General features: G+C 33.3%; 1 protein-coding gene across 1 annotated transcript in view; it reads right to left on the bottom strand.

The window, feature by feature from the left end:
* Positions 1–2,752: 2,752 nt before the first annotated feature.
* LOC140437930 (uncharacterized) overlaps positions 2,753–16,307 on the bottom strand; it is a 38,288-nt gene continuing 24,733 nt past the window's right edge. Inside the window, exons 7-12 of the mRNA XM_072527716.1 lie at positions 14,820–15,037; positions 11,979–12,063; positions 10,380–10,585; positions 7,298–7,501; positions 4,584–4,642; positions 2,753–3,074 (exon numbers count right to left, since the gene is read on the bottom strand). Of these exons, the coding sequence (XP_072383817.1) occupies positions 2,858–3,074; positions 4,584–4,642; positions 7,298–7,501; positions 10,380–10,585; positions 11,979–12,063; positions 14,820–15,037 (989 nt within the window). The 3' untranslated portion in view covers positions 2,753–2,857. The remainder of the gene's footprint in view (positions 3,075–4,583; positions 4,643–7,297; positions 7,502–10,379; positions 10,586–11,978; positions 12,064–14,819; positions 15,038–16,307) is intronic.

The raw sequence follows: 16,307 nt of genomic DNA, 5'->3' as shown, positions 1-16,307 counted from the left end.
ACTTATCTCTTACTATTTTGATGACACGGGTCTCCTCACACATTCTGCTTATGTGGTTCTTTCATTATTTTTTCTATTTTGTGTCCATTCATTTATACACTGTATGTTACATTTTTTTCTTATGTCTTCACTTCTCTTTAGATCTCTCAGCGTATTTCCTGTAATTCTTCCAAGTACTTTTATCTTTGCCTTTTCCAGTAGCCTTTGTGTTCTGGCTATGTCGTGTATTGTTTCTGAGGCACATGTCATTATTGGTCTTAGACTGGCTTTATAAATTCTTGACTTCATCTCAGTGTTAAAGTGTCTGTTTTGCCATATAGTGTTATTAAGGCATCCTGCCAGTCTATTTGCTTTTTGTACTTAATCTTTCACTTCTTTGTCCAGGTCTCCATAGCTGGACAGTGTAATTCTCAGGTATTTTATTTCCATTACTTGTTCAATACTGATGTCATTAATTTCTATTTTACATCAAGTTGGTTCTTTGCATCTTGGTACTTTGCATGGTTCATCAAGAGAGGACTGAACGATGAAGAATGGAACAACAGAGAGAGATGGAAACGGTTGAGCGAGGGAAGGCAGTGAATACTGTAGAATCCCTAAATATATATATATGGTTCTTTGCTGACTACTATTGTTTTAGTTTTCTGAGATGAGATTGTCATATTAAATTCTTTTGCTCTTATGTTAAATCTGTGGACCAGTATTTGCAGACTATCTTCATCTTGGGCTATTAATATTGCGTCGTCTGCGTAACAAAGTATTTTTAGTTCTTTGTTTCCCATTCTGCATCCTCTTCCTTTGTTAACACTTTTTATGATTATATCCATGATTAAATTAAAGAGCATGGCGCTCAATGAGTCTCCTTGTTTTATTTCGCTGCCTATTTCTATAGGTTCTGTAAGTTGACTTATTCTGACTTCCATTTTATTGTTTTGGTAGATGTTTTTGATATTTTTTATAATATTTAGTTGATCTTCTCTATTATACAGAAGATGGGTTAAATCTTTGAATATTACTCTGTTAAACGCTTCTTTTAGTTCAATCAAACACATAAGTTCTGGTCTATTATACTCTAGCGATTTCTCAGTAATTTGCTTTATAACGAATATTGCATCTCTACACGATCTTATACTACGAAGACCCTGTTGTTCATCTGCTAAACTTATCTTCTGATTTATTAGCACTTTCTTCTGGTATTTTATTGTGTTTTATAATTTTAATTATTAATGTTGTTAATTGTTCTGTCATTACTGCTCCACAATATTTCAGTAATTCGTTTGGTATCGCGTCTTTACCTGCTGCTTTTCTGTTCTTTGGGTTTTTAAGTATTTTCCGTATGTACGTTTATATTAAGTTATTTATTTGTAGTAATTTTTGGCGTTTCCGGTTCTAGCGTCGTTTCTTCCTCTGCATAGATCTTTTTTAGGTAGTCAATCCACGTATCCTTTTCTATATGTTTTGGTTCTTTTAGTTCCTTTACCTCCGTTCTGTGACCTCTTCTGAAGCGCCATATTTCCTTTTGCAGACCGTAAACATAATGGTCCCATTTCTTTCGAAAAGCGTTCCCAGTGATAATTTTCTATTTTTCTTACAAGTGCATGTGTTTCGTTTCTAATTGTCTTGTAATTATGGGATCCCTCTTGTGTTTTGGTTGACATGTTTTTCAGGTAAGTTTTTCCCTTTTCCTTACATTTTTCCTTCACTTCTGCACAAAACCGTGGAATTCGTCACCTTGGGAACGATTTATTTTTATTTATATTTCTTTCACCAAGAACTTCCTTGACGAAGGCTAAGATATTAGACTTAATTTTTGGCCAAATTTCTTCGACTCCATCACTTTATGCGATATATGTGTCTCTGCTTTTTCGGTTATTCTTTTTTGAAATAGGTATGTTGCGGAATCATCCTGTAAGTTTTCGACATTTATCTTTGTGGTGTATTCTGTTGTTTTGTTATCACATATATGTGTTTTCATTCGGATTTTGCACAATACCAATTTATGATCGCTTCCTCTTTCTACTGATGTTAGTGCTCTTATATCTAAGATTTGAGAGGGCTGTAACTCTCTATTCGACAGAATATAGTCTATCATAAATCTTTGTTCTCTACTGTTTTCAAAGGTGTATTTGTATTGTTATTTGTGAAGGAAAAATGTATTATTAATACGTTTTTTCGGTCTCCGTTTTCATTTATAATATTTTCATTATATCGCTGTTTTATTCCTGGAACTATATTACTGACAAAACTAGCGTCATAATCACCCATAATTATTATATATTCATCATTTGGGGACTCGTTTATTACAGTCTAAAGGTGTTTGTAGAAGTTTTCCCTTGTGGTGGTATCTCTGCTGTTCTGTTCTGCATAGATTGCTATCATATTCACAGGTTTGACATCCAGTTTAATTTTTACACCTACTATTCTTTCAAAGGTGTATTTACATTCTTGTATTTGGTGTAAAAATTATATATTTCTCGTTTTTCACAAATTCGTTGTCTTCTTCTCGCGTTAGCCATTATAATAAAATCATTCCTATTCCAAGGCACAATCCTGTTTCTATGAGCTTTATGGTTTTAAAATCTATCAGTAGGGTGCTAACCTGGCTAGAGACTCCCTCGTCCTTTATCCGGGCTTGGGACCGGCAACAGTTCTGTCGAGCTACTCGATCCACCCAACAAAAGCGAGGTAGTTAAAAAAACCCTCAAGATACTAATTATATTTTATTTGATTTCTACAAACGTATACACAAAAAGAACAGTGTAGTGAGTGTAGTGTAGCAAAGAGTGTTACGTGCATATAATTAAACAAGTTGTTGTACTGATCGTTGTACTCACTTTGTTGTGCATATGTATTGTGCCTATTTTAATATGAAACGTGAATATTTATTGACGACTAGTTCAGCTACAAAAACAGTAACTGAGGCAATGCTACCGACAAAAAACAGTACAAAGATCGTGTAACAATCGTGGATTCGGACAGATTGAAAGTTAGCTCCTGCGCTGTAACATTGAGGTTTGCTTGCTAATCTATGTTTAACCCTGTGAGCTAGTCCTGCTTCAGAAACGACTAAAATTCTGAAAATAAAAGTATGTTCAATGTATATATAAAAGTATGTTAAAGGCAGAAGACTTCTACAAACAAAACTTTGGTTTGGCTATGGTTTCGCTATTTTGCTTAGGGATTAGGTGAAGTGATTGCCCTTGTAATAAAGTTATAAAACATCGAAAGGCGAGTCTATACAGTTTTTATAGTTTAAAATTGTATCGTAATATTTTGACTACCACATAGAGTATTGTTATGGGGGTTGAACATTAGGGACAGAACCTATTGGGGTGGGGATAGGGCAATCAAAATAAACGAAACTTATGCGAACGGCACTCAGGGTTTGTTTGGAGAGCTGGGGTCGCTGATAAATGAATGAAACAGGGGGATTGCATTGGGGCAACTACAAAAAATGAAACAAAGGGGTGCTTACATAAGTCTCTTGGAACAAATAGACAAACAAAACAACAGGAAGGACCTCTAGCAATTTAAAATGGACGCCGATTCGAGGTACCAAATTATAACGATTACAACAACTAGTTGTAACTATTGAAATAATTGTAAGAAATGCAAAATATATCTTTTCAAATAAAACTTAAAAAAGGGGTTATAAACTTTTTTTTCTAGATAAATCAAAAATTGTTTTTGGGAACTAAATCAAACATTTAATGTTGTCACACCACAAACAGTTACAAAAATAGACAATACAAAAATACTCAAAAATAGACAATACAAACTTATTATAGTCATAAAAGTAAATACAAAAATAACAAAGAGAAACACTTACTATTATTACTGGGCTATACACCGTGGCAGAAATAAATTATTACAAATAAAAAATTATCTTTTTAAATTATGAAAGCAATTATTATTATTAAAAAAATTTCTATCCTTACTTTAAAATTAAACACAAAAAGTTACCTTGATTTTCACTAAATTTCTTTACTTTACATATTTTCTAAATTTCTGAGGTTGGAACTGGAGATTTACTGCCACGCTAAAACTGTATATATAGACTGGGACGACGACCAGATATAAGAAAATGAGGGTGGAAGCTAGCAACTATAATTGAACTGCTACTATACTTTATATATTTTCCATAAAAAAAGGACAAAGACATTACAAATTGGACGTGAAATTTGGACAAGGAAGCAGCTGTCAATGCGGACAACGCCTTAGCGAGAATTACGTGATTCTTAAAAATCATTCGCTTCCCAACTTAGTATAAACAAAACATATAAACTGGAATATTTCGTTCATTTGACCACGAAAATTATCTTAAAGCGGTTTCGATTAAAGGATAAAAAGGAAATACACATCTGTGAAATAATAAACAAACTCTAAAATGGTTTATTTTCGACCTCGGTGAGGCTAAGATGAATTGAAAGAATTCAGAGTTTTAATACGTACGATAGAAAACATGGTAATACACTAAAAATATTCTTTGGCGTTTTAGCAAATACGAAGGGATTGCAATATATATATCAAGGAATTTACAAATGCTACAAAATAATATAATTAAATAATTTTGTATTACATACCCAATCTTAAGGAATTTTTTAAACTTCGAAGCCTTTGGTATTCCATAATATTGAGGGGTCTAAAATATAGTAGCAGGTAAAGTCTGTCTCAATGTATATTGTCCCAATTGTTTTTTCTTTAAACTATTTATTTGCTTATCATCATTATCATTACATACGAACGTTTTAGATTTCTGCCAGACCATTCAGTAGAGTCATTATAAGCGTCGGTGAATGGTCATGGTGAGTACAAAGGTCAATAAGTAAACTTCATTTGGTATTAAGAGAAAATTAATTTACTTAAATGACTTCTAGTTGGATCGAATGATAAATCCACCAATTCAAGAAAGGGTGACGTCCAGCAGTGGACAAATTTATGTGCGATAATGATGAGTGACCACTAAATCCAAATTTGGGCGCAATATCAAAGGTGTCGGTTAATTTTTATAAGACTTATAAATGATTAACGATTTTATATATTACTTACGTTATGTTAAGTGGACGTTTATATTGCCCCAAATATGTAGTCTTAAATATATTACTAGCTTTTCAGCTTTAAATAATCAACAACTAAAGCTGATAAAATTTATTAAAAATAGTTGTACCTTTTTTAAGAGTTTTGCATAAATAATTGTTATTGAATTAATTCTTTTTTGGGTTTTTATTGGTTTATAACAAGAATCTTAATCTATACATTTATATATATATATATACACGGAACTATTTTTTCAGAACCTGTTAAATTTGTTAGACCATCTGCCAAATAAAAGCAAAAAGATTGAATGCGCTGACTTGAATATTAATTACGCTGTTGCTTATGCTACCCAATTATCCTTAGTCAATATATTCGAATCATATGGTTTCACAATGCACGTTAATTCTCCTACAAGAATTACTAATACATCTATTATAATTGATTATATTGTCTCAGATTTCTCACCCCTTGATATACGTTCTACAATTATTAATGCAGGACTATCTGATCATAAAGCAGTATATACTACCAACGTCGTTGTCACTGAATATATCTCCAAGTACAGAGGAACCTATCTAAAACTTAACAAAACAGCTAAAAAATGTCCTATCAGAATCGTAGGAAAAGCTCTAAAATGTTGCAAGGAAAACTTAGTTTATAATAAACGATTTTCGAAAGCTCAAACACAGCTAAAAATATACCATTAACTATTTTGTCACAACAAGATCCTATTTCCTATCTCCCCAAATTAAAAAAGGTCTCGAATTCATTATTTGTAAGATAAGTTGATAAATCTGAACTGACCCAAACAATCAATAGGATCAAAAGCAAATATTCCAAATCCAAAGCTTTTACTTGTATAAATCACATTTTGATTAAAAAACTAAATTTCTACGGAATTCGAGGTATTTTTTGAATTGTTTCCAATCTTACTTGAAGAATGGGAAACATTTAGTTAGAGCAAATGATACTGACTCTGCATTGTATGTGGAGTACAACAAGGTTCAGTATTTGATCCTCTACTTTTACTTATCTTTATAAATGGCATCACTAACTTAAAAATTGATGAAAAAATTTTATGCAACTATAATTTCTGATCTACTAAAATTAAAAACGTGGTCCGGCTCTAATTTACTCTCTTTTAACGTGGATAAGACAGTAGCATTATCCCATAAATTAGTTCTTTAACCCTTGCTTCTTAATAACAGCCAGATCAGTATCGCTGATTTTGTAAAATTTCTTGGTATTTTTATAGAGAGCAACCTTTAAAGGTCCCTTCATATCGATTTGAAAAGTAAGAAACTAGCCTCAGCCTGCTATGCAATTAGATCTGTTTCGAAGGGAATTAATTTAGTATCTTCGAAAAATTTGTTCGAGTCTCATCTTCTACATGGCCATTCTTTTTGGGGTTCTAGTACATCTGCCCAATCTGATGCTATGTTTATATTATAAAAGAACAATACGGTATCTTTTTGGCCTTAGTAGAATAACACATTGCAGAAGTTATTACAAAAATTACGGGATTTTAACTCTTCCCTCTTTATATATTCTAGAAACTGTTTGCTTAATTCGTAAACACCTACAGGTTTTTCCAGCAAGACCTAATCATGACTACTCCTCCAGAAATGCAACCTTTGATGTGTATTTACCGATCCCGTCCACTGAGCAAAAAAATTATACAACTATCTTGCTTTGCAATTTAAATCTACAACTTTCCTTCTTTCCAAATGCCTGTCTATCTAAAAGACCATATTATTTAGTGGAAGAGTTTTTTAACGAATAACTAAGAAATTACAGTACGTTTAGGTACAAGCAACTAAAGTATTTTTATATATATTTTGGTATCACATGCAGGTTTTATTATGTAATTTTCGATTTAGTTAAATTTTGCAATGGATTGTATATTTTATTATCTTTTATTTTATAATATAAACGATTTATGTAATTTTAGTTAATTTTAATTGTTATTGTTATTTTTTGACTTTTTGTAAGCTTTGTCCATAAAATTGTATAATTTTCAGTAACAAAAGAATATTTCTATTCTATTCTAATTGGAGTTAGGTAACTCCACAGTTGACAAAACATAAACTAAAGTTTATGTTTTGTCAACTGATATTGGGAATACATAACATATTACCATCGGTATAAGTCAATAAGCAGATAAGAAATAAATCGTTTAGAGAGGTACCAACCAGGCCAATATAATTTTAGACAAACTTTACGTAAAAACATTACATAAATGATATACAATAAAACTTACGCTCATAAAAGACGGCAACTCTTGCAATGTGCATATATCATAATTTTTAAATGTTTTGATGATGTAATTGTAGCTGGGACCGATGTCGGTCTGAAACGCAAAATTTCCATCCCGAACTTTACGTAGTCCAACATCGAGGGAATAGAATCTATTCGGATGTATTTTCTTACTATAAAGATCCATAAGATCAGGATCTTTGGTCAGCTACAAAATAACCAAAAAACATCATCTATGTCAGACAGTTTACGCAGACAAGGCAGGTCTTTTATGCGTTTAGTAACGTTATGAGAGATACAGCAAAGGATTTGTAAATACATGAATAATAAAAAAAGGAAATTAAGGCAATTGGGGCAAAATCGGGTTGAAAATTCAACAATAAAATGTGGAAAGTTGTGGTCAGCAATCTTGAAAGTGATTTTCTTTTTTAAAGATCCATAAAATCAGTATCTTTGGTCACTTCTTCCGTTCTGCGAGTCATACGGCTGATGTCATAGGCATAAGAGGCAATGTGTATTGATTTGATGAGGATCCCGTCTCCTTGCTTTATACCTTTGACTATTGAAAAGTTCTCAGTGAGCCCATGTTGTATTCTGACAGTTGCTATTGACGAATCCATTGTTGCTTTTACTAGTTGAATATAATTTTGGGGGATCTTGAAGCTATGTAATATTTTATATTACTTAAGTCTCTTCGGACTGCAATGTTGTATCTACGATTTGTTTAGAAACTGGTTTGATATTCCACGACAATATTTTCAGTTAATTGTTGGAGTTGTTTGTTTAGTATGTAAGTAAATTTTTTCATCATCATCGAATCAAAGTGTCATCATCGAGGATAAAGTGCACAGAATATTATAAACAACCTGCTAAGAAGATAAGAGTTTCCAGGAGATCTAAAAACGGCAAATCTCATATCTATCCCGTTGAATATATGCCTGTTAAATACCTTATTCAAGATCTTTGAGATTCTTGTGAAGACATGGCTGGAGAGGGATATAATGGGGGAAGGTGGCATATCAGACCGCCAATATGAGTTAAGGAAAGAAAAATCTGCGGTGGACGCCATAAGCAGGATCAAGAGAGAGATATTTATATGTAGGAGCAGATGTATGGTGGCTTCCTTTCTTAATATAAGAATTGCTTTTAATAGTGATAGCTGAATAATTTTTGTCAGAATCATGTCGATACTGACGATATTGATCAAGAACTACTTCACTGATAGGTGCATTAATATTGCGGGAGATAACTCTATGAGGACCACGGCGGAAGGGCTGCATGGCTCCGTCGTGGGGCCATTGTTGCTTTGGAATGTTCTTCACAACGAGATTTTGGAGATCGACCTGGGCATTGGTGTATGCAGATTACTTGGTGGTGCTGGTTGAGCACAATGAAAACTAATCAATCGTGCATAGAGCGAACCGAGCCCTCAACAAAGTGAAGACGTGGATGGGAAGTAGGGACATCATACTAGCAGCCGAGAAGATTTAAGCTATGATCCTAAAGGGTCCGAGGGCCAGAGACCATATAGTTTTTGTACTGAAGGAAGAAAGGATCGTACCTAACAAAAAAGTGAACTACTTGGAGAGAGTCCTAGATACCAGGCGAAGCTTTGGTGTGTATGTGAAGTACGTCGTTCATACGGCAGATGAGAGAATTTCGGCGCTGATAAGGATTATGTCCGATGTGGGAGGATCAGAGACTGCCAAAAGGTGAAAAGAAAAGTACTGCTAAGGGTGGCACGTGCATACAAAACAATATTAACAGTGGCAATACAAGTGATCACGAGTGTGTTACCCATCCACCTGATGGTAAAAGACAGGGCAAAAACGTTCAGGAGACAACATCCTGCTCATTCATCCATAAGAGATGGATAACCAGGAGAAAATAGTAGCTAGGAATAGCAGCATAACCGAGAGCATAGGGCGGCTTGGACGAAGGTATTAATTCCAAATATGACTGATACTAACTACGTTTTCACCACTTTCAGGAGACGGCTTCTTTAGGGCTTACCTTTAAAGGATAAGAAAAATAGCGGATGGAAAGTGCACAGAATGTGGACTATCTCATACGTCCAAGCACTGTGTGTTGTAGTGCAGAATGTTCGACGAGGATAGAAACGAATTACACAGGAAGGTAGGTAGGGTAAGCGCAAATACAATATGCATGTAGTAATGAGGGGAAAGACTGAATAGAAGGCAATACTAGACGCAGTATCTCAAATTGTCAGTAGGAAGAATATACTAGAGAGGAATCTGTAGCTAAGGTAAGAGAGAGAGAAAGAAAAGACGGGTTATTCAAGGGATGCAACGGCCTGGAAAGGACTTACCGGATGAGTGGTCCGGTTGAGGAAGTGGACTTTAGTTGGTAGGCAGGGAGCTACGGGTGCATCTGTGAGCATAACTCCTCTGGGAGGACTGCGTGCAGATGGACCCTTCCATCCTAAATCCAACACACTTCAGGGCACCTTAACAGAACACGGCTTGGTATGGTCTTTAGAAGATTTACCACTTCTTAAAGAATGTTGATTTTCTAGTTAGTCTTTTAAATCAGTATAAGATCCGGTCTACGTTGCCACGGATTAATCCTTTTATTATTATTATTATTCTTTTTAAAGCATACTTTTGTATATTTTCCTTTTACCTTTTCATATCTGGCTCTTTCCTAATTTCTCTTTACATTTTCATCTCTTCCTTAGTTAATTTGTTGTTCGTGTAGGTTTGCTCATTTGATTTTTACATTATTAAGCATTATTTTCACTGTTTTTTTTATGATTTTCTGTTTTATCAGTCTTATAAACTTTTTTTATCTACTCCATTCTGTTTTTTTTTGTACATTTAGTCCTTATCTCTTTGCTTATTTTTCGTTTATTAGTTTTTGTTAAGTTAGGCTTACTTCGATTTTTTTTTGTCTTTTCTTGTCAGGACCGTATTCCGGGAAAGGAATCCACTTTGGAAATCAAATCGACAATGACATGTAATTTTAATTATAATTAAAACATGCAATAAAAAATTATAGATTTGTATGAAATATCGTATTATTAGAATATTTTAAGGTAGCACAAAATTACAATTTTTTATACTTACGTTGTAGTGAGAAATTTGGTAGCTGATGTTAATACCGCCAACTTCCAGTCTACTGTCAACGAGATGTCGAATAGATCTAATAGGTGTAGTCGATTGTAGCAAAACCAGTATGTAGCCTGAATAAGCAGCATATAGGAACATAAGTACTACGAATAACATAAACAATAAGATTTTTCCGGCGTAGGTGTGTGATTTTAGCTCAGAACCTAAAATATATTGAACGATTTTATTATTTTGAACTTTATCTGTTACTAAATTTATATTTATCTATATTTAATAGTTTTTGTATTAAACGCATTATATACAACTTTTCTTCTGGTATATACAACTTATATACAACTTAATGGATACTGGTATGCATTATAATAAATTTATTTATGTTTGAATCAATATGTCGAAAAACAATCTACAAAACCAGATGTTTCTGTTGAGGTGGTGTAATAAATATTGACTCTTTAGTTATCAGTGTCTTTATTTCCTAACAACTATATGCTACATACTTATTTTCTAAACGCAATGCTACTTTCTACATAATCTACGAATGGCGTCTTACACAGATCTGACACCTTTTTATCAACTTAACTTCACTGGTACAGGAGCACAAAAGTCTATAGCATTACGGCTACGTATCAAACAGCTCAGAGAGAACGCTCACTGGCGAGAGAGACATCGATCCTCGAAATAGAAAAAAGACAGATTGCCTTAAAACTATTTCGGATCAAGTCGAACTGACACAGCGTTTCAATAGACCACGACTAGTTAGTAGTAAATAAAAGCCCGGGTTACCTAATAAGTTAAATAAAAAAAATTACTCCTCAATCGGTGGCCGAGCTGAAGCAGCACTTCATCTCTTGGCTAGAAATAAATAAAGGTCCTTACGGGACTTGGAATTATTTCACGAGATTTGGCGGTACGGAGTGAGCCCTTCGATATTGAGCGTGATTGCCGGAGTAAATAAAAGATCCGAAAGGACTTACAATTACTCCGCAATCCAGGGCCAGTCGAAGAGTCAACATTCTCCTGGCGGTTACCTCGAGGAGTGTGAACTTATATCTCCACGAGCAAGAGGATGGAATCGAAAAACCTTCGTTTCTCCTCCACAGCGGCGGTCAAAAACCATCCTCAGACTTCAAATAACTTAGAGGATGAACCGACCGTACGACATAAGAGATTTTAATCAATAAATTTATCTCGTGAGTTAACTAAAGTTGGTTGTTTTTTGATAGATATAATAAATGGGAAATTTTATTGAATGTTTAAATTGATTTTCTCGATTTGTTAATGCCATTTTGTTTTATTTTGTGACAATTATTAGGGAAATTCTCCGTTCTTATTTATATTTATTTAGGAAAATTAAACTTGTATTTAATCAACTCAACTTTGCGAATGGTAACCGAAACGTCCAAATAAACGTATTTTCAAGTAAAATTGTAGTTAATTCCGATTAAAAACAGTAAAAAACATTACAATGCTACAAGAAAATAGCTCCCGAAGAAGAGTTTCAGGAGATATTAATTTAATAATATTAACAGGTGAATGTTTGTATTTTTTTTGTTTATCACCCATGAAACATAATAATTACTAAAATCAAAAACTTACCTTGTTGACACAAAGCCTCAAACGATAGCAAACTAGCATCACTGATAGTATATTTTTTGGATATATTTTGGTTTTCGTTTTGTAACTGAAATTATAAAAAAAATTTTAGTTTTTGATATACGTAAGTACAGACTGACCAATTTTACATTGTCTTTCAAAGTTGAATGCGTGCCGGTTTGCCGAAGAGGTACTATTGTAAACAATGTAGGAGAGTAAAAATTTATATTAACCCTTTAATTACTGATTTCATTTTAAGTAAACATAAAACTGTTTAAAATGACTTTAATGATACTTGTTCATCCCTAGAGACCTAACAAAGCGATTGATTTTTTTTACATTGTTGCGTGTCCTTGTATCCTTAGAAAGCACATGGGACATATATGTCCCATTAGTGTTGAATGGTGGGATAAATAAATCCCATCAATAAAGAAACAAACTTATATTCAAAATAAAAAAGGTACATTACACAAAAAAACATTAATTCTTATGAATTATGTGATGATAAAAACAATTTTTGTATATGGGCACATTGCACGCTGTATAAATAGTCGTAGTTCGAGCATCTAAAGCTCCTTCTCCTAGTCGGTATTTGTTGTTGGTGGCCAACGTTGATCATCTGTTTCTGTGGTTTAGATGTTCTTCCAGAACGGCCAATTATTCGTCTTTTTATATTTGATTTCGATCTTCCTAATTCAATTAGCTGTTCTGCAAATGGCACCAGAAAATTCAAAAGTGAAAATTTTGTATTATCTTGTTGTCCACTTCTTTTATGCAAATCCTTGTAAATAATCCAAGAATTTACAATAGCTAGTACACAACTAATATATAAAAAAAACTTTTCTGCACCATTTTGCAGATTATTGGTCCATATCATATGTGCTAACGTTTTGATCGGCGAGATCTACTCCTCTCATAGAATTATTGTAAAAAAATAATTGCTCCTGGATAAGTCAACTCAGCTTTCTCTCCAGTTTTCAGCTTTCTGTTGATAATTCCAACAGTTGTACTGTGACAATTGGACATCAGCATTACTTCTTTCGTATCTTTCTATTTAGTCGCTAAAATTCCTTTGGATGAGACTAAAAACTCCATATCACCCCTTAATACAACACAATATAAATTCGAATAAGTTAAAAGATTTGAGTACTTAGGAAATGTCTTCATAAGAGAACCTAACTGTGAGGAAAAATACAGAAAATAATTATGTCTGGCAACCACGCTATATATGTTCTCAATGGGTTGTTAAGAAGCAAAAATATATCTCGAAGAGCAAAATTAAGGACGTATAAGACTTTTATAAGGCCAATAGTGATTTATGCTTCTGAAAAATTGGTCACAACAAAAAAACACCAGGAGGTTTTATTAGTTTGGGAGCGCAAAATCTTGTGGTAAGATATTAGCGGTAACTAAGATTCAAAGACTAAGATATTTGGACCATGTGCAGAGAATGATTCCATCTAGAACTCCCAGAATGGTACTACCTAGTGAATTGGCAGGCAAAAGGCGAAGAGGAAGACCGAGGTCAAGATGAAGCAACGAAGTTCAAGAAGATATGAGAAGACTTAACGTAACGAACTTTGAAAGAAAATGGAGTGACAAAGAATAGTACATTAGCCATAGGCCTACTAGGCTCTTAGTTCTTACATCATTATTATTATTAAACAATACCAAGATAATTTTATGTGTGAAAATTACGAAAGATGTCATTTAAAACATTGTGCAATATTGTGTGACCTCACTACACTCATATTCGATGGCCAGCCAGCTCATCCGATCTAAATAAAATTGACTTTAATATTATTTATTTTGATTTTGTGTTTAGTTCAGTATATACGTACAAATTTTGTGTACCTACATTACAAAGTGATCTTTAACAAATTAAGAAGTGGGAATACCTTGTATATTTGAAAATAATTTTAAAATTTTTAACTGTAATCGACCCATTTTTATGTAGATACCACTTTTTTGTATCTTTTTAAAAATCTGAAATATCAAACTCTGGAGTATAAGTTGACCAACCTGTACCTATGTGTAATAAAAGATAATTAAAACTTGTTTCGTAAAGGATATCTATGTGAACAAAATAAATGTACCAAAAATCAATAAAATTACATTAACTTCAAAATATTATTTATGATTAAATATTATAATAACATAATTTTATCAACTCTTTATAATTACTATAATTAAATTAGCCAGATAATGTAAAAAACTTAAAATTAAAAATCTTTCATTTACAATTACATTCTAATGTTGCGTGAAGAAGCGTTCTTGACTACGTCGTGCGCGAAGCGAACCGATTTTGCAACATTATGTATCATACCTTGTGTTCATTGTACCATGCATACTACTACGTAATGGGTACCGAATGTCTAAAAATACGAATGCGTTCAAAGAACATTGGCTTTGGCGACAAACAGATGTCAGCAGATTTTTTGAAATTCACTGGGACATATATGTCCCCACAGTAACGAAAAAGTTAATACTGGTACAATTCGTGGAAGAATTTAATTACAGAATTGAATTTGCTAGTAAAACATAAGATTTTTAAGGGCACAAAATTATGAAATTGTCTGAAATATATTAAAATTTATGATGTGGGTGGCAGAATGTAGAGAGGGATTAATTTATTTTGCAAAAATACGGGAAGAAGTTGTAAAATCATTTGGTATCGAAAAAGTTAAACTCTTTTGAAAAAATCATATTGCTATATTAAAAGTAATGAGGGAAGCTGATTCAGTATAAAAAAAAGCAAAGAAAATTACTATGTGCTAGATTAATTGTACTAAATAATTTAAACAAGTTTATGTCTGTTCAATGTCCTAAAACATAATGGATTACCTCTTTGTTTTCCCAATTCATTAAAAAATATATTGCTAAACAAAACACGAACAAAATACAAATTGTTGCTATCCACACTTTTGTTGTAAAGGTCATTAAATAAATATTTTCGACGTACGACATTGAAGGTTTTTTTAATAGAAACCGTATCTTCCACGTGTCCGCCTTGGCCAAATAATCAATACCTCTGAGTCTTTCCTCTGTTACTAACATAGAAGCTAAAATGTATAAAATCTTTGCAATAAAATTGGTATTAAACACTTTATTAAATATAATAATAAATTTAAGTGGTGTCACCAGTATTTTTGATACCTAGAAAGTGCTAGAATTAGTAGAATGTTCGAACAGAAAAATATTCTGTTCACTTAGATCTCTCAACGAACAATAATTGGTTAGGTTAGGTTTAATATCCCAACTAAACTACACTAAACACCTACATTTGTACGCCAAGGGACAAATAATAGAACAGGTTACTTCCATAAAATATTTGAGGGTAAATATTAACAGCCAGTGTATCCCAAAAAAAATCCTGTCAAGAATCAAACAAGCGCGGAAAACATTCATGAACATGAAAACATTTTTTACAAGATCAGACCTTAGTCTAGAGCTCAGAATTCGAATGATCAGATGTTACGTTTTTTCTGTTTTGCTGTGAATGTTGGACAATGGACTCTGAAACAGAAAAGAGAATAGATGCCATTGAAATGTATAAATACAGACGGATGCTGAGAATTCCATGGATACAAAAAGTTACGTTAAAGTTAAAAGATTGTTAAGGATTCCATGGGTAGATAGAGTCACGTATACAGAAGTGTTAAGGAGAATAGGCAAAAAGAGAGAAGTGAAAAATACAATAAAAGAAAGGAAATTGCAATATCTCGGACATATGATGAGAGGCGACAGATACAACATCTTTAGACTCATAATTCAAGGAAAAGTAGAGGATAGGAGAAGCGTAGGAAGAAGACGCGTTTCCTAGTTGAAGAACCTGAGAGAGTGGCTTGGTTGCAGCTCAAGGCAATTGTTCAGAGCAGCTGCCTCGAAGGTCAGAATAGCAATGATGATTGTCAACCTTCGTCGCAGAGAAGGCACTTAAAGAAGAAGAAAAAGTTACCAATGGTGAGGTACTTCAAGGCATGAATAAACAAAAAGAATTACTCAGCATAATCTATCTATCTATCTATCTATCTAATTAGCCTTCTTCGGTCCATCTTTGGACATAGGCCTCCCCAGTTCTTTTCCATTCTTCTCTGTCTGTCGCTACAGTCATCCACCTAGAACCCACGTGCTTCTTGATATTATCTGTCCATCTCATTTGGGGCCTTCCTCTGCTTCGTTTATATTCCTCCGGTCAGCACAATCACAAGAGAGAAAAATATAATATTTGGGTAACGTGTTGAGAGGTGAAAGATATAAATTACTCCAAATCATATTGGAAGGTAAAGTACTGGGCAAAGATCAGTTGGAACATGCCAGAACTCGTGGCTG

Source organism: Diabrotica undecimpunctata, chromosome 3 (genome assembly GCF_040954645.1).
Source record: "Diabrotica undecimpunctata isolate CICGRU chromosome 3, icDiaUnde3, whole genome shotgun sequence".
NCBI classification, from domain to species: Eukaryota; Metazoa; Arthropoda; class Insecta; order Coleoptera; family Chrysomelidae; genus Diabrotica; species Diabrotica undecimpunctata.
The sequence above is the reverse complement of the archived record's forward strand: the minus strand, read 5'-3'. Positions and strand labels throughout refer to the sequence as shown.